The 19,475-nt window shown below is 42.4% G+C and overlaps 1 protein-coding gene across 3 annotated transcripts in view; it reads left to right on the top strand.

Annotated features, from left to right (window-relative positions):
* The window catches only part of scai (suppressor of cancer cell invasion), a 188,826-nt gene that overhangs the window by 65,994 nt on the left and 103,357 nt on the right, over window positions 1-19,475 (top strand). For all 3 annotated transcript variants that reach the window (XR_009792230.1, XM_061800572.1, XM_061800573.1), the window contains exon 7: window positions 1,124-1,222. Coding sequence is in view for 2 of the 3 variants with exons in the window: in XM_061800572.1 (XP_061656556.1) it covers window positions 1,124-1,222 (99 nt within the window). In the remaining variant the exon portion in view is untranslated. The remainder of the gene's footprint in view (window positions 1-1,123; window positions 1,223-19,475) is intronic.

Genomic DNA, 19,475 nt, shown 5'->3' on the forward strand with positions numbered 1-19,475 from the left:
GGGAACAGAGTCCAAAACCTTCTCAAGAGGACTTGTACCAGAGCCAAGTGGTGTATGGAGGAGGGTCCAACTATATCTAGTCGGAACTTCTCAACCTCACACACAAGCTTGGGATCCTTCCCTACCAGAGAGGTGACATTCCACGTCCCTAGAGCTAGTTTCTGTAGCCAGGGATTGAATCACAAAGGTCTCCGCCTTTGGCTACCACCCAGCTCACATTGCGCCCAACCTCTTTGTCCCCTCTCACTGGTGGTGAGCCAGTGGGAAGGGGGAGCCACTTTATCCTTTCGGGCCGTGCGTGGCCGAGGCCCATGTGTGCAGGCCTGACCACCAAGTGCTTGCCTTTGAGCCCAACTTCCATGGCTGGCTCCGGGGGGGATGTAACCCGCATCTGGGCAAGGGAAACCTAAATCCACTGTGGATAAAACAATACCTGGGACAAAAATGAATCCAACAGAATAAATTGATAAAACCAGTTATAACTGACTTAAAATATAAAAATATAAAATGAACTCTGGATTCTAAACACAACCACAACTCACATTGAAAGTAACAAATTAGAAAGGTTTACGGTGACCAAAAATAAAATTCCCATAGAATCAGTTCATATATGTTCATAAAAACTAATGAGGGGATTTCAGGCTGGAGTTGCAGCCATCTTAGCCTAGTCTAAGGCTAAGCAAATCAGGCTGTCACTGTCTTCGCAGTGGTGAGTGGGCCCTCATCTTAGTCGTTGACTCCAAAGTGACCAAGTGTCAAATGGGGATAATCTATGACTATAATGAAAGGCGCCAAGGCAAGGGTTAGTGCTGCTGTGTACAGTTCATAAAATGGTTTGAGGAAAATTAACAGCTGCGGAGTTGTGATGATCAGAACAATATGTCACCTAGTTACACGAGAAGATAGAGCCTGGATCAGTCACCGCCACTGCAATACTATTTGTCTGCCAAGTATTTAATTGACTAATCACTTCACTGTCAATTCTGTTCTAAATCTGATAATAATTTTGCCCAAATGACCATAAAATTAATCAGACTAAAGTGTTTTCACGAGTGTGGCACATACATTTCGTTTCAATTTAATGTGCTTTTGTCCTGTCCAACTTTCTTCCCAAAACATGCAGGAGTTATCTGAAGAAATCGAAGACTACACACAACGTTTCAACACTGAGGATCAATTGGAATGGAACCTGGTTCTACAGGAGGTGGCATCTTTTGTAGAGGTAACGACCAGAGTTCAAGTTGTTTTTTTCTTCTATGGAATTGAGCTGTAGCAGAATGTAAAAAAAAACAATTCAATTTATAGTTTGCACAAAAGAATATGTCATTGTTAATCATCTTTAATTCTTTGTTACACACACTGTGCTGCTGCAAATATGTCACAGCATGAATGATACTTAAAGGTATTTTTTTAACCTTAGAGCTATTCCATTCATCTCATTTCATGGCTTTCAGAGCTAAAACAGTTCTTCACCCCAGTTTTAAGCCATTGCCTGAAAAGGGAAAGCTCAAGACCATCCCAAGATGTTGCCTAAGTATGGTGCTTCAAAATCCAGTAATACATCTGTACTTCGTGGATCACCTATTGCGGATTGTGTATCGTGTTTTTTTTTTCACCCCCCCCCCCCCACACAAAAACAGAGTGGCTTACATTAGGAACTATTCACGTGAGGCGGATTGATACAATGCGGATTGATACAAGGCACGTCCCCAGCACAACATGTGGAACAATAACGCACAAAAAAAATTGGTTACGAGAGGCAACTTCCCTTGTCCCACCCATTTCCTTGTTGTCGTCTCATCCATGCGGTTGACGGCCTGCATATGTACTGTATCTTAGTCTTGTTTTTGTGATAACTTTTTTTTTTTTAAGCGATTGCATTTTTTGATTATGTAGTTGCAATACTGTACTCCTTCAGCATTGTAGCCCAGCGAAAGCTTCTCTGCGGCGCCCGAGAGGTGGCAATCCCGTGTGCACTCCTTTTTTGGACATATTGGGAGGAATCAACCACTTCGTGCAGCAAATGGCACAGGCACCGTAGGACCTACTGGGATTTCTTCCAGGACTCCGTACAGGGCACTTTTCACCTTGTTGGACCCTGCATTGTGTTTCTCACACTCGAGGCCTTTTAACAAGAAAAGGCTGGTTTGAAAAATTACAAAAAATATACAGCCTCAGAAACGTGCCTCTGTTTGGTGCTGCTCATCGGTAGTGGGGAGTTTCCTAGATAGCGGGAACACGTTTTTAACATGGATGAAAAAGGCCTTTTTTGGAAGAGGACAACTACGCATAGTTCTTCAAGGACCGTGTTTACAAACATCATGTTGCAATGCTGCAGGTGAGTGAACTTAAAGTCTCTAACGAGCCTATCCTTCATTGTGTGTGTGTGCGTGCGTGCGCATGCGTATGTCTCCCCTGCGTTTCCGACCAGTCAGGAAACCGTTGTAGATTAACAAAGGTTTTATAATTAAAGATTTAAGTAAATACATGTACTGTTGTAATCTTAGTCTCAAATATGTAAAGTATAAATACTGTTCACATATTCTAATCATTCTGGTACCCAGATACACATACATGAAAATTCCCAATTTGTATGTGGGGTGTCCTACATCGCAGTTTTTTACATTTTGTGGGGTGTTCTGGTCCCCATTAACTGCAAAAAAACTAGAGATTACTGTATTCTTTGTTTTTGTGTTTTTCAGTCATTTCTGAACTCAAGTACATAATGTTAGACTTGCTTTCCATTAGGGAGTCTTTCACGGACTTTTTTTCGACTTTTGCAAATTCGTAAACTCCCCCCCCCTCCCCCTCAAGTTACTCTTTGGAGCAGACTGCAATCAACGAAGCACGGAGGCGACGACACGGCAGTGGAACGCATGACACTTCGCAAGAGATGACAGAGATTGGTGCTCCTGTCAATCCATCTCGCGAATCTACGCTACCTTTCTCAACAAAATAGACTGGTTTCATCGCCTGATCAGGACCAGTAAAGACTTGACAATCCACAGCGCTGTGCTATAGTGTGACTTGGCTTTGCAAATGCATTCCTGTTAAAGCTATACACTTTCCTGTCTTCCATATTCACTGGCTGGATGATATTACAGAGCTGTCGCGGAAAACAAAAGGTGGTGGGATATGCTTCTAAATAGTGCACAGACATTACATAACTACGACACTGCAGCCTGCTTTTAGACTCGCTGTTCTTGAACTGTAAGCCATTTTACCCGCCGTATGAATTTGCCTAGTTTATACTTGTCTGTATCTACATTCCGCCCCAAGCTAGCATGAATGCAGTATTATCTTCTCCTGAACAAGTAAACGCAACCACAAACTCCTCTAATACAAGCAGCATATCGACTGTCCGACTGAGTACAATCACTTTATACCAGCGGTGTCAAACTTATTTTTGTCATAGGCCACATTGTAGTTACAGTTTCACTCAGAGGGTCATTATGACTGAAACAATAAAAATATTTCATCGCATCATCATATTACCACATGAATTTTATGAACTAGTTTTGTAATTGCCACTTCAATGGGTTTTTCAAATATCGCTGATGTTCGGTAACACGAGAATGCTTGCAATGTCTCAACATTATCATTTTGATATGACAATTTGATATTTTGGTACAGATTTGAACAAGAATTGGGGGGGTCTCAATGCACTGAATTCACAATAGGTGAAGCGGGAATAGGGGGAGGGATTACTGTATTTCTGTAATGGGCATTTTAACTGCTCTAAATGCTAGAAGACTATGCATCCTTTACTCAACTGTGAGATCCAAAATGTTCCCTGTCAAATGACTGTCTGCTGTCATACTCAATATTTGTGTCATATTCCAACTACCGGAGACAAATTCGTTGTGTGTTGTTTACATACATGGCCAATAAAGATGAGTCTGCCCCGATTGTGTTCTTTTGACATCTTACGTCTGATTGAAACCTCGATTCCAGTGGTAATTATTAAGGGGTCGAATAATTGTCAGTAAGAAAATCACAAAAAGGACATTTATGGCGATTACCAGATTAAATGATTTATAATTCATTTGGAATGGATTAAGTCACTGGTAGGATCACCCATGTTGCCTCCGGTTTGACATCATTTATAGGCTACATATGGTAAATGTTTTTTATTTTTTTATTTTTGGGGCACCATGTCACTATTTTCTGTGCATAACACTTCTAAAAAATTACAAAAAGCGCTTACAAGCGTTGACCCAGGTCGAGGCAGGTGGGTTGAGCTTCCGGGTTCAATCCAAGGGAGCACATACTCATAGGTTTGTCGCTTGGTGCCCATTTCTATCTGCTTCGAAAGTGGGCAGCTATGCTTGGCCGTCAAAGCTGCTCTTTGAAGATGAGAGTGAGACTATGTAGTTTGATCGGGGAGGTCCGTGGCGACCTGATAACACAGAGCACAGCCAGGATGAGTGTTAGTGGTCCAAGGCCGTCAAGCGGAGGGTGAGAGAGATGGTCCCCATGAGAGAGAGAGAGCCAAGCGTGGTGATGGCCTTTTTCTAACCCTGGAGAAGGGACAAATGGGTTTTCACACCTGAGCTCAAACTGGGGGCCAGACCAAGCCTCTTTTGAGCCTTACTTTTCATTTTCAGATTAATATGGTTCTAACCAATTGTATACAATATAAGTTATTGCGCTGAAGATAAGAACATTTTTCCTCTAGTGTTGAATAGTCTCATTGTTGAATGTTCATGTTTCCTACAGCTAAGGATTGTTGCGATTATCTCACTGTTTTCAATAGCATTCATTTGTTTCTTTTTTTTTTTTTACACCATTAACACAGGTTAAACATCAGAGATTCAGGTTTGCAACAATCCAGTCACCAGTGGTGTTCATTCTAGTGTTTAAAATATTATATTTTTGTCCTGTCCTAGTATTCGTTAGGAAGACTCGTCTGCTGTAGCCCTCCATTGCCTGTAGGTGTCGCTCTAGAACCTTTCATTGTCCCGACCTGGTGGCCCAAATGGTGTCCCTTTCAAGTGGGCAAGAGACCCCCTGGGTTGCGAGATCCATCTGGAGTGGCGATTAATTAGTTTACCGCCACAATGCTAGCCACCTCTGTCCAGTCTTTTGTCAGATGTCGTCAATGGCACTTTGGAGTGCCACAACAAATTTGGCATCTTGTTGTCCTTTCCTTCCGTGAGAACATGGGCTGAGCACCCAATTACGGGTGTCATCTTCATGTCTCTTGTTGGCTAGATTTGGTGGTACAGCAGCCACCAACTGTGCAGGATCTCCCACTTTAAAAGATGAGAGAGGCCTGTAATTTTTGTTATAAATGAGGAGAAAAAATTCTGAAAACAGTCTGATTTTTAAAGAATGTATTAGCAAATAAATGGTCACATACAGACAAGCAACATTCGTGTCTCATACAGACCTGTAACGTCACTAAGAGGCTTCTGTTCTCCATGTATGACTTATATTAATGTCACCTGTTTTAACTTATCAGTATAAAAGACACCTGTGCTCAACCTCAGTCACACCCCAAACTCCAATACGGCCTAAAGAGCTGTCAAAGGACACCAGAGACAAAATTGTAGACCTCCACCAGGCTGGTTAACTAAATCTGCAATAGCTTGTTGTGGAGAAATCAACTGTGGGCGCAATTATTAGACAAAGAAAGACATACAAGACCACTGATAATCTACATTGATCTTGGGCTCCACGCAAGATGGGGTCAAAATTTATCACAAAAACTGAAGCAAAAATCGTAGAACCACATGGGGAGAAAGACCTAGAGAATTCTGCACAGAGCTGAAACCAAATTAACAAAAGCTACCATCAGTAACACACCACGCCACCAGGGACTCAGGGACTTGGCAGTACCAGACGTGTTCCCTTGCTTAAGCCATGTCCAGGCCTGTCTGAAGTTTGCTAGAGAGCATTTAGATGATCCAGAAGAGGACTGGTAGAATTTCACACAGCAAGGTGAAATCTAAATAGAATGTTTTAGTCAAAACTTAACTTGGAAAAAAAAGGAAAAAGAGTACTGAGTTGCATCCAAAGAACACCATATCTAATGTGAAACAAATGGGGGTAAACATCATTCTTTGTGGCTGTTTTTCTGCAAAGGGATTAGGACGATAATATATTCTTTAAAAATCAGACTTTTTTTTTTCTTCTCATATTGAGTGAGGCTACAGGGAGAAGAGATAGCGAGGGTGGACGACTTCAAATACTTGGAGTCAACAATACAGAGCAATGGAGAGTGTGGTCAGGAAGTGAAGAAACGGGTCCAAGCAGGTTGGAACAGCTGGCGAAAGGTGTCTGGTGTGTTATGTGACAGAAGAGTCTCTGCTAGGATGAAGGGCAAAGTTTACAAAACAGTGGTGAGGCCGGCCATGATGTACGGATTAGAGACGGTGGCACTGAAGAAACAACAGGAAGCTGAACTGGAGGTGGCAGAAAGATGTTGAGGTTCTCGCTCGGAGTGACCAGGTTGGATATGATTAGAAATGAGCTCATTAGAGGGACAGGCAAAGCTGGATGTTTTGGAGACAAGATTCGAAAGAGCAGACTTCGATGGTTTGGACATGTTCAGAGGAGAGAGAGTGAGTATATTGGTAGAAGGATGCTGAGGATGGAGCTCCCAGGCAAAAGGGCGAGAGGAAGACCAAAGAGAAGGTTTATGGATGTGGTGAGGGAAGACATGAGGGCAGTTGGGGTTAGAGAGGAAGATGCAGGAGATAGGCTAAGATGGCAAAAGATGACACGCTGTGGCGACCCCTAACGGGACAAGCCAAAAGGAAAAGAAGAAGAAGAAGAAGATATTGTCTCCCATCGGTGAGGTATACCTACGATGAAAATTGCAGGCCTCTGTCATCTATACTTGAGTGCAACCCTCTAATCCAGTTTTGAAAATGTACTGCAGTTCTCCTGCAGTTTGCAGTTCTATTGGCTCAGATGCCAGATGCCTCTGTATTTTTTTTGGGCCATTTCTGGTAGCCCATTTTACTGTTCTTTCTGTAATAAAGAACAAAGCAACAACAATGGCAACTGTGAAACAGTGTCTGTAAGAACAAATGGATCTTGATGACCAGATGCTAAATGAAAGTCAGATTATGGGCATTTTAACTGCAAAAATCTTCTTTTCCTTTCGGCTTGTCCCGATTAGGGGTGGCCACAGCGTGTCATCTTTTTCCATCTAAGCCTATCTCGTGCATCCTCCTCACGAACACCCACAGTCTTCTATGATCCCTCACCTCATCCATCAAACTTTTCTTTGGTGTCCCTCTTGCTCTTTTGCCTGGTAGCTCCATCCTCAGCACCCTTCCACCAATATCATCACTCTCTTGCCTCTGGACATGTCCAAACCATCGAAGTCTGCTCTCTTGAACCTTGTCTTCCAAACATCCAACTTTGGCTGTCCCTCTAAAGAGCTCATTTCTAATCCTATCCACCCTGCTCCCTCCGAGCAAGAACCTCAATATCTTCATTTCTGCTACCTCAAATTCTGCTTCCTATTGTTTCTTCAGTGCCACTGTTTCTAATCTGTACATCATGTCCAGCCTCACCACTGTTTTATAGACTTTGTCCTACATCCTAGCGGAGACTCTCCTGACACATAGAACACCAGACACCTTCCACCAACTGTTCCACCCTGTTTGGACCCGTTTCTTCATTTCCTGACCACACTCTCCATTCCTCTGTATTGTTGACCTCAAGTATTTGAAGTCGTCCACCCTCGCCATCTCTTCTCCCTGGAGCTTCACTCTTCCCCCACCGCCCCTCTCATTGATGCACATATATTCTGTTTTACTTTGGCTAATCTTCATACCTGTCCTTTCCAATGCGTCCCTCCATCTTTCTAATTGTTCCTCCACCTGCTCCCTGCTTTCACCGCAGATCACAATATCATCTACGCACATCATGGTCCAAGGGGAATCCAGTCTAACCTCGTCTGTCAGCCGATCCATTCCTACCACAAACAGGAAGGTGCTCAGGGCAGATCCCTGATGCAGTCCCACCTCCACCTTAAATTCTTCTGACACATGTACGGCACATCTCTCTGCTGTTCTGCTGTCCTCATACATGTCCTGTTCTATTCTAACATATTTCTCTGCCACACCGGACTTGCACATGCAGTACCATAGTTCCTCTCTTGGTACTCTGTCAAAGGCTTTCTCTGGGTCTACAAAGACGCATTGTAGCTCCTTCTGACCTTCTCTGTACTTTTCTACGAGCATCCTCAAGGCAAATAATGTATCTGTGGTACTTCTTCTAGGCATGAGACCATACTGTTGCTCTCAGGTACTGTTTAGTGACTTTCTAACTTCCCCCATACTGATCATTGCCACTTCCTGGTCATTCACACTTGTCACTTCTACTCTTCCTTCTCTCCCATTTTCTTCATTCATTAACTTCCCAAAGTACTCTTTCCATCTACTTAGCACACTACTGGCATCAGTCAACTTATTTCCATCGCTATCCTTAATGACCTTTACTTGCTGCACATCCTTCCCATCTCTATCCCTCTCTCTGGCCAACCTGGAGAGATCCTTTTCTCCTTCTTACGTATCCAATCTGGTGGAAATTTCGTCATATGCTGCCTCTTGTTTAGCCTTCGCCTCTATCTTTGCCCTACAACGCATCTCAATGTATTCCTTTCGCCTCTCCTCAGTCCTCTCCGGGTCCCACTTTTTCTTCGCTAAATTTTTTCCTTGAATGACTTCCTGTATTTTGGGGTCCACCACCAAGTTTCCTTCTCCCTTTTCTTACCAGAAGACACCCCAAGTACTCTCCTGCCTGCCTCTCTGAAAACCTTGGCAGTAGTATTCCAGTCTCCTGGGAGCTCTTCCTGGCTGTCTCGTCTGTTTCACCTCTTTCCAAAAACTCACACAACATTCTTCCTTTCTCAACTTCCACCACCTGATTCTCTGTTCTACCTTTGCCTTCTTAATCTTCCGACCCGCTACCAGAGTCATTTTACACACCACCATACTATGTTGTCGAGCTACACTCTCCCCCACCACTACCTTACAGTCAGTAACCTCCTTTAAATTACATCGTCTGCACAAAATCTAATCCACCTGCTTTCGATCTCCGCTCTTGTAGGCCACTCTATGTTCCTGTCTCTTCTGGAAACAAGTGTTCACCACTGCCAATTCCATCCTTTTTGCAAAGTCCACCACCAACTGACCCTCAAAGTCCCTTTGCTGGATGCCGTACTTACCCATCACTTCTTCATCACCCCTGCTTCCTTCGCCAACATGTCCATTCAAATCTGCACCGATCACAACTCTCTCTCTGACTAGGATGCACAGGACTACTTCGTCTAGTTCCTTCCAGAATTTTGACTGCAAAAATAAAAACCTTTAATCGCCTCATCATATTTACACAAGAAATTTATGAAATAGCTTTGGAAGCAGAATCAAGGGATTTTTTCCAACAGTTCATGTTTTGTAACACAAAAATGCTGCAATATCTGTGTTTTCATATGTGATAAATGATAATTTGAAAATTTGCTACAGCCTTTAACAACAATTATGGGAGTTGACATAATTTCCCATTCCATCCCACATAAAATCATCTGGCAGGGTTTGAGTTTGACACCTGTAGTCAACTAGGAAACAAAGCTGGAGAAAGCACCCAGCAGGATTTAGATTTGGAAGTCAACCCTCGTAACAACAATGAAGAGATTGCCCTTGAGCTCAGTTCAGACTCAGAAGATTTCCAAACCGTCCTATTTTTATTTGCTGAATATGGCAGTGGCGGCACAGTGACTGGTTAGATTGGCTGCCTTAGAGTTCTGAGAACTGGGGTTCAAATCCTGCCTGTGTGGAGTTTGCATGTTCTACCCGTGCCTTTGTGGGTTTTCTCCGGGGACTCTGGTTTCCTCACACTTCTCAAAAAACATGCATTAATTGGAGACTCCAAATTGCCCTTTGGTGTGATTGTGAGTGCGGATGGTTGTTTGTATGTGCCCTGTGATTGGCTGGCAACCATTTCAAGGTGTACCTAGCCTCCTGCCCAAAGATACCTGGGATAGGCTCCAGGACTTCCACGACCCTTGTGAGGATGAGCTCCACAGAAAATGGATGGACTGAGGTGTTTTAGGAAAAGACAGAAAAAATATTCAATCAATGCAGAGATAGCATACTTTACGTTTTGGAAATTTGATTCAAATGGTGAGTGATATCCTCATGTGAGGTTTTTATAGTTCACATCATATTCCATTTCTCACATCTAAAAAATATGATCACCCTACAAATGAGGAGACTTCCCCACCATCAGAGAAGAGAGGTCGACTGGAGCCACACACCAATCCATCATTGCTATCCTCCTCTATGTGGGGAGATCAAACTTCCATTAATGCGTGACGCATGGTCAGCAGAATTGGGACACTCGGTGATAATCACAATTATGGCCCAAAACCGCCTCGTAGACATCACGTGACACCTACACTTTAATGACAAGGACATGCGCAGCTAGGGAGTTATGACTGACAGGTTTGCAGCAGTCTCCGACATTTGGGGGCCTTTCATTGCTAACTGCATGACATCTCACAACCCAGATAACCTGATCACCTTTGAGTACCTTTTTCCGCAAAAAAGACACGCTGCTCTTTCCTGCCGTACGTTGCAACAAAACCCGTCAAGTTTGTCATCAAGTTCTGGATGCCATCTGACTTGAAACATATGTGCAATTTTATCCCATAATTTGGGAAATGCTAAATCGTCCCATGGGAGAGAGACTATCCGAAAATCTGATGAACCCAATAGAGCCATTCGTGGACAAAGGAAGACCCGTTACCATGGAATGCTTCTTCATATCATTGTCACTTGCATGACGACTGCTCAGACCACTCTCCTTAGCACAATCAATAAGATTTATCGGGAGCTTTCAGAATCAGCCACAAAGACTACGGAACATAATGAATTCGGCACTCAGCTATGTTAGATATTTTGGGGAAGAGGTAAAATGAAAAGGATAATATGCCAAGTGAACTTTCGCTGTCACCGTGACTATTTCACGTCACTGTGTGCTGTTTTAATTGCTACAAGTACACATCCCGAATGCAGAAAGGAGATGGTGTGGCAGTACTATAGTATATACAGTATATTCAGACAATGTAGAAAGTTGAATTGCTCACTTTATCCACATGCTGCATAGATTTCACTTGGTGGTGGAGCCCCAAAATACAGGAAGTCATCCAAGGAAAGAGATTAGCGAAGAAGTGGGACACTGAAAGGACTGAGGAGAGGCGAAAGGAGTACATCGAGATGCGACGTAGGGCAAGGTAGAGATGGCAAAGGCTAAACAAGATGCATATGAAGACATGTACACCAGGTTGGATATGAAAGAAGTAGAAAGGGATCTCTACAGGTTGGCCAGACAGAAGCAGAGATGTGAAGGATGTGCCGCAAATTAAGGTGATTAAGGATAGCGATGGAAATATGTTGACTGGTGCCAGTAGTGTGCTAAGTAGATGCAAAGAGTACTTTGAGAAGTTAATGAATGAAGAAAATGGGAGAGAAGGTAGAGTCAAAGAGGCAAGCCTGAATGGAATGAATGGAATGGAAGTGGCATTGATAAGAAAGGGGGAAGTTAGAAAGGCACTGAACAGAATGAAAAATGGAAAGACAGTTGGTCCTGATGACATACCAGTGGAGATATGGAAGCAATTTGGTGAGGTGGCTGTGGAGTTTTTGATCAACTTATTCAATAGAATACTTAGCGGGAGAGAAGATGGCATAAAAATGGAGGAAAGGTGTGCTTGTGCCAATTTTTAAGAACAAAGGAGACGTTCAGAACTGTGGAAACTACAGACTAATAAAGATGAGCCACACAAGGAAGTTATGGGAAAGAGTAGTGGAGGCTAGACTCAGGACAGAAGTAAGTATCTGCAAGCAACAGTATGGTTTCATTTCTAGATGATTCAATTTTTCTTTTTTAAAAAATTACAGTTGAGTCTCAGCAATTAAACCCTAATCCCTCGTTTTTTTTTGCGGTTAATGGGGACCAGAAACCCCAACCCCCATCCCACCCTCCGCGAAATGTGGAAAAATTGTGAAATAGGACCACCTCCAACCACTGCCCACCCAACACACAACCCAGAAATTTTCATGTATGTGTATCTGGGTACCAAAATGATTAAAATATGGAAAGAGTCTTTATACGTTGCATATTTGAGACTGACATTACAAAAGTACACGTATTTACTTAAATCTTTAATTATAAAACCTTTGTGAATCTTTCCTACCTCCTTTCGTACCCACGCACGCGCGCGCGCGCGCACACACACACACACGCACACATCCATACACACGGTGAAGGAGAGGCTCATTGAGGCTTTAACACTCTAAGGACTATGGAAATGATTGTGGACTTCAGGAGGCAACATTCACCACAGCTGCCCCTGATGCTGTCTAACTATTTTGTGTCAACCGTCGCGGCCTTCAAGTTTTTGGGAATTATAGTCTCAGAGGACCTGAAGTGGGGGAAGAACATCAACTCCATCCTCAAAAAAGCCCAGCAAAGGATGTACTTCTGAGGAAGCATGGCCTGTCACAAGAGCTGCTGAGAGAGTTCTACACAGTGGTTATCAGTACAGTGTACCTCCATCACAGTCTGGTTTGGGGCCGCCACAAAAAAGGACAAACTCCGACTGTAACGGACAATCAAAACCGCTGAACGGATTGTCAGCACCACTCTACCCAATATTGAAGACATGCACGCAACGTGAATTAGCTCCATAGCCGGCAGGATCCTTTTGGACGCTCCACATCCTGGCCACCAGCTCTTCCAGATCCTTCCATCAGGAAAGCATTACAGATCAATCAAAGTCAAAACTAGCAGGTATTCAAACTGTTTTTCCCTCTGGCAATTAAGTCATTAAATTCTTGATCAGCGAACCGACTATTTTCTGTTTTTTGCCATTGTTGGGACACACACTCACATCCTGCCGGTCTAATCAGTATTAGTTTTAGTAATACATTTTGTAGACTATCGGACGACTCGTCACTTTAATCTGCTCCCTTTGACCAATTGTCATTGCATTGCTTTACAACGGGAACCGTGAACGGGTAAAGGCAATCTGTACAAGCTTAACACAATGTGGGACGTTGACACACTCTTTTCTCCTACCTGTTCTAAATGAAGAAGACTTTACATCTTGCACATGTGTGATTCTAATAAGAAATAGTTCCTATAAACAGAAATGTCTCCTGTTCTTTGTTCCTAATGTCGTACCAGGGCAGCACCGAATGCTGGAGAAAAATTCCTTGTTTTTACACAGTTGGCCAATAAAGCTGATTCAGACCATATAGATTGATTTTGTGTTCTGTCAGTAATGAGGAAATACCTTGAATATTTGAAGAGTTCAAAAGCAGATACATACATTTTCGTTGTTTCTGTAAATTCTTTTATTCGTTTGAACTCTTCATTCATACTCTGACAAATCAATACAGTAAGGGGTTCAGTGAATATTGCAAATAGCATTCGTGAGAGTGGACATCCTTATCCGGTTCCTCTTTGTCATGTAAAGATTCGTAAAATAATCCCCTTTGTGGTGATTGGTCCCAAATTTAATTCAAAGTGAAAAGGAAAAGAGGAATTGGTGCTAATTACTAGTAATGATTGGGTGTGTTTTGGGAATAATTGTTTGAACAGCTGAGATGTGTGAAAGAAAGAAATCTATTCTTGAGAAAGACTGATGAACTGCTGAGAAAATATCAACAAGACCAAATTTATTCATATGCTGTTTTAATGTATAAGGACATTTAGGTTGATTGCTATTTTTAAGATCCAAGGGATCTCTTTGTAGATTGAATGTTAGATTAAAATCACCTCCCACAATAATTATAGAGTTTGCTGATAAATTTCACAAATGTTTCTCTTTTTGATTTCCTTGGGTATCACTGATTCTAAACAATGTCCCTTTGAGCTCCCAACCTTTGGATTTTACAAACACTTTCTGCGGTGTTCAATCTTTGCGACGATAGGACAAGATCAATTTCATGGATGAGTGGATCCTAATTGGTGGACTCAATGGAAAAAAAAGTAGTGGCCGTGAACGTTTCAACTTGAATTTTGGGGTTTTACAAAGTATTTTCTGGAATGCCAGAGAAGACGAAGTTGTCACGCATACTTCTTGATTGAATATCCAGAATAGTTTCTTTCAAAAGTTTATATTCTAATGTGAGACTTTGTAATTGCACAGAACCTGACATTAACTTTGACTAGAGTGCAGCATTATCTAGCTGTAGATCCGTCACTTGCTCCTATGTGAATTCCAAAATCTTCCGGAGTTTGGTGAGTTCTTGACAAAGCAAATTGAGTGAGAGCGACATATTCTTATCAATGAATTAAGAGAAGGAGACTCGTATGTATCTCTGTCAATTCCCATAAATTTTCAGTTTCTTGTAATAACTATTTCTTTCAATCTACACAGAAAGCACCGTCATGTTTTGTCTTTGGAAGATCATTTCACTGTCACGTTGTCACAGCATACTCCTCAGGGTCCTTGCACTCCCTCCACCCCAATTTCAACTCCTACCATTTCGTATAGCGAGCGAATAGCTCAACAGAGCATATCATCACAATACCTCTGTCTGTTGTTTTGATCCACCTGCAACATCTGAAGAGCTATGCAAGGATGTTATTTGTGGATTATAGCTTGACCTTTAACACAATCATACCAAACATTCTGTTGATTAAACTAGACATCTTGGGCCTCCTTCCTCTCACATGCACCTAGATCAAAGACTTTTTAATCAACAGACCCCAGACTGTGGGGATCAGCTCCAATCTTTCCTCCACCTGCACAGTGAGCACTGGCTCATCACAGGGCTCCTCCTGTATTGTCTCAACACATTTGACTGCAGCACAGTGCACAATAAAAAACAACCGCCAAATTCGCTGTCGACAACAGTTGTCAGGCTGATCTCAAAGGGAGACGTGGCAGCCTACAGGGAGAGAGGTCCAGAAGCTCACAACTTGTTATTCAGAAAACAATCTGGCACTGGACACGACTAAAGACAAAGGAGATCATTGTGGACTTCAGGAAGAATAGAACTTAACCAACTCTCCTCTTCATCAACGGTGAGTTTTTGGAGCAAGTCGAGACATTCAGGTTCCTGAGTGTCCTGATCTCTGAGGAACTTTCGGACAAACATCTCAGCGGTCATCAAGAAGGTTTACCAGCGTTTCCACTTCCTGGGAGTCCTCAGGGGGGAAAATGGGACACAAAGTTGTGGCTGGCTTTTTACCACTCATCCATTAAGAGCCTGCTGACATACTATGTCACCATCCAGTATGAGAGCCGCAATGAGGCAACAAAGCAAGGCTTCAGAGGACAATTAAAGCAGCACCAAATATCGTGAGCTGCACTCTCCCTTCCGTGGCTGATATTTTCTCTCTCTGTGCCTGTGTGTTAAACCACTTTAGCTCCTGCCTTCTGGAAGGCGGTACAGATTCACTAAAGTAAGGACCAACAGAGGAATTTTTTTTTTCCCTGAGAGCCATCACCACCGTGAATTCTCATTTTTCCTCAAGCCATGCTATTTATCATTGTGTAGGCAGGCTGATTTACATACCTTGTGCATTACATTTTATGCATTCTATCCATCCATCCCTCCATTTTCTAAGCCACTTACCCTCACAAGGGTTGCGGGGAGTGCTAGACCCTATCCCAGCAGACAAACAGCCGTACTCACAATCACACACGGGAGCAATTTAGAGTGTCCAATTAATGTTGCATGTTTTTGGGATGTGAGAGGAAACCGGAGTGCCCGGAGGAAACCCCCGCAGGCATGGCGATACCATATAAACTCCACACAGGCGGGCCCAGGAACAAAACCCTGACCTTAGAACTGTGAGGCTGACGCTTTCCAGCTGATCCATTGTGCCGCCTTTATGCATTCTATTTTACATATTTTTTTTTTTTTTTAGGTATTTATTTTTACCTTGCACTTTTGTATGCCCTGACACAGGAGAAGCTCTTCTATCTCATTGCATGATGTATAATGACACTAAATCACATTCACCAAAATTATTTCATGAGAGAGAGAAGTTCTTCGAGAATTTTATCTTATTTTTTACAGGTTCAAGTTTACATACACAAAAAGTGCTACATTTTTAAAAAAATATGGGGAAGCCCAGATCATGAGGCGATGGCTTTGGAAGCTGCTTATAGGTTAACTGACAGCAAGTGAGTTAATTGACGGCACACCTGGGGATTTATTTAAGGCCACACCTCAATCTGTTCATTGTTGGAAATCATGGAAAATCATAAGAAATGGTTAGGAAATCAGAAAACAATCATGGCACTCCACAAGTTCGGCTCGTCATTGGGTGCAATTTCCAGATGCTTGATGGTGCCACGTTCATCTGTTCAAACAATAATATGCATGTATAAACATTATGGGATTGTCCAGCCATCACACTGCTCAGAAAGGAGCATTCTCTGTGTCCCAGAGGTGAACATGTTCTGGTCTGAAATGTGCAAATCAACCCCAGAACAAATACTAAAGACCTTGTGAAGATGCTGGATGAATTTAGTAAGAAAGAGTTATTATCCACAGGAAACTGAGCCCTGCACTGACCTGGGCTGAAAGGCCACTCTGCTAGGATGAAGCCGTTACTACTAAAGAAACAAAAGAGCCAGATTACTGTTTTCAATAAGACACCAACACAAAAACCTTAACTTCTGGAGATATGTCTTGTTGTCTGATGAAACTAAAGTGGAGCTGTTTGGCCATAATGACTAATGTTAGATCTGGAGGAAAAGGGAGGAAGCTTGGACACCTGAGAACACCATACCAACTGTGAAGCAACAGTGGCAGCATCATGTTGAGGGGATATTTCGCTGTAGCAGGAACTGGAGCGCTTCATAAAATAGACAGCAGCATGAAGAAAGAACATTACATGGAGTTATTAAGGCAAATGGGTCTTCCAAATGACTTCTTCTTTTTCTTTTCCTTTTGGCTTGTCCCGTTAGGGGTCGCCACAGTGTGTCATCTTTTTCCATATAAGCCTATCTCGTGCATCTTCCTCTCTAACACAAACTCTCCTCATGTCCTCTCTCACAACATCCATCAACCTTTTCTTTGGTCTTCTCTCGCTCTTTTTGCCTGGCACCTCCATCCTCGGCACCTTTCTACCAATATACTCACTTTCTCTGGACATGTCAAAACCATCGAAGTCTGCTCTCTCTAACCTTGTCTACAAAACATCCAACTTTGGGTGTCCCTCTAATGAGCTCATTTCTAATCCTGTCCAACCTGCTCACTCCGAGCGAGAACCATAACATCTTCATTTCTGCCACCTCCAGTTCTGCTTTCTGTTGTTTCTTCATTGCCACCGTTTCTGATCCGTACATCATGGCCAGCCTCACCACTGCTAAAATCGTTAAAAAGTGGCTTGAGGATAACAAAGTCAATGTCTTGGAGTGGGCAACACAACAACAGCCCTGATTTGAATCCCATCAAACGTTTGTGGGCTGACCTAAAAAAGGCGTGTGACAAGGAAACTTACAAACCTGACTCACTTACACCAGTTCTGTCAGGAGAAACGGGCCAGGATTCCATCAGAGTACTGTCAAAAGCTTGTGAAAGGTTGCCCAAAACATTTGAACTAAGTCATGCAGTTCAAAGGAAATGCTACTTAATGCTAAGGAAATACATGTAAACTTTTGAAACCAAAGAATTTAACATGATTACATGAAAAATCTTGACTGACTTGAAAAAGTCTGTCAGTATTAGTCTGATTTGACTTCAGACAGTGAGACAAAAGATGAAGTGTATGTTTTTGCACAGTGCATCTAAACCTCTGGGTTCAACTGTAGTTACAGCGTTCCCTCGATTAACGTGGGGGCTAAATACATGCATTAAGTGAAATAGAAGTTGTATTTTTTAAATTTTTGTTCATTATATTTTTTTTCTCACACTTAGATGTGGATTATTAACATTTTCTCATTTTTCTCATTTAAACACTCAAAGTTCACACCTTTTGGAGATTAAAAAAAGTACAGTACTGTATTCTAGAATTAAACCAATGATCAAAACCTGTTTGCGCCCAAAAGGTTTTTCTTATTGGCGAGAATATTCTTTTCAATTGTTTGAGAATTGAAGCTGCGCCCGCCACCGCTGGAGCTACATAAGCAACCTTTATTTATTCAAGATTTGTACTACTTTTCAAAAGTTTGCAGCCTTTGTCATCATGTTCAATGGCTACATCTATTACAATACTAATCCTATACTTTATGTAATGTGAGGACAAGTACCTCATATACTGTTTGTGGTCACATTTGTATTTGCATTGTTGGGCAAGGGTTCCATAATTCCATGACGACTTGAAATGGTAAATGTTCCACCTTGTTTTTTGTTCCTAAGTAAAGAAATTAGGGCAGGACGGCCTCACAGTTCCAAGGACCAGGGTTCAATCCCGGTCCCACTTGTGTGGAGTTTGCATGTTTTCCCCAGGCACACCGTTTCCCTCCCATATCCCAAAAAACATGCATTAATTGGATCCTCTAAATTGCTTGTAAGTGTGATTGTGAGTGTCTCCATGTGCCCTGCGATTGGCTGACAACCATTTCAGGGTGCACATAGCCTCCTGCCTATTAAAGGCTGAGTAGGGTCCAACACTCCCGTGACCCTTGTGAGGATGAACAGCTAAGAAAATGGATGGATGGATGAAGAAATTGAGTGGGATAATTGTGCTTAAAATGGATTTTGTCACGTTGAGGTTTTAAGTCGTTGTCTTTATTGCGACTTCTGACAAATTTGATTCATCTGCATTTTGGGAGGAGCAGGATGGCTGCGTTCATCAGGCTTCAATCAGAAATGTTTTAATTCCATTAATGCCACTCAATTCTCTGTGACTGTGGAACTACCGTCTCACTTAGCTCCGTGCATGTGAGCAGCCGTACTTCAAGAGCACGTACGCTCGTGCGCACATATGCACACAGACAATTAGACGAAGGGTTCCTGCCCTTCATTATCTGTGCTTGGCTGAGAGACCAAGATGGGTTTCATGAGTGCTTTCACGCCGTGGAAGTTTACTTGCCCCCTTTTTTTCCCCTAATGACTGAACAACTGTATGTACTATTTTTATGTCGCGATCACCCGGCCTAAGTACTAGGACCGTGCCGTGGCGGGTGCACTGAAAAGGAGTATTTCAGGTGGTTGACAATAGTCTACTATCCCCTAGCCAATATGGGATGCAGAAAATGATGAATAATTTCCCTTAATGAATAAGGCTAAGAGCACAATGCATATTCTTGTGCTGTAAAAAACAAAAATGCTACACTGTCAAAAGTCCCACACACAAAAATATTTATGTAATAACGAGGTGTTATAAAGTGTATTCAAAGGAGCTAAAATAACCCAGTATAACACGATACTATACTGAGTGATTTTTTTTTTTTTAAACTACTTGTACTATTCATATACATTATATGAGCCTATACAATACATCCATCCATCAATCCATTTTCCAAACCGCTTATCCTGACAAGG

The sequence above is a fragment of the Syngnathoides biaculeatus genome, chromosome 17, assembly GCF_019802595.1.
Source record: "Syngnathoides biaculeatus isolate LvHL_M chromosome 17, ASM1980259v1, whole genome shotgun sequence".
NCBI classification, from domain to species: Eukaryota; Metazoa; Chordata; class Actinopteri; order Syngnathiformes; family Syngnathidae; genus Syngnathoides; species Syngnathoides biaculeatus.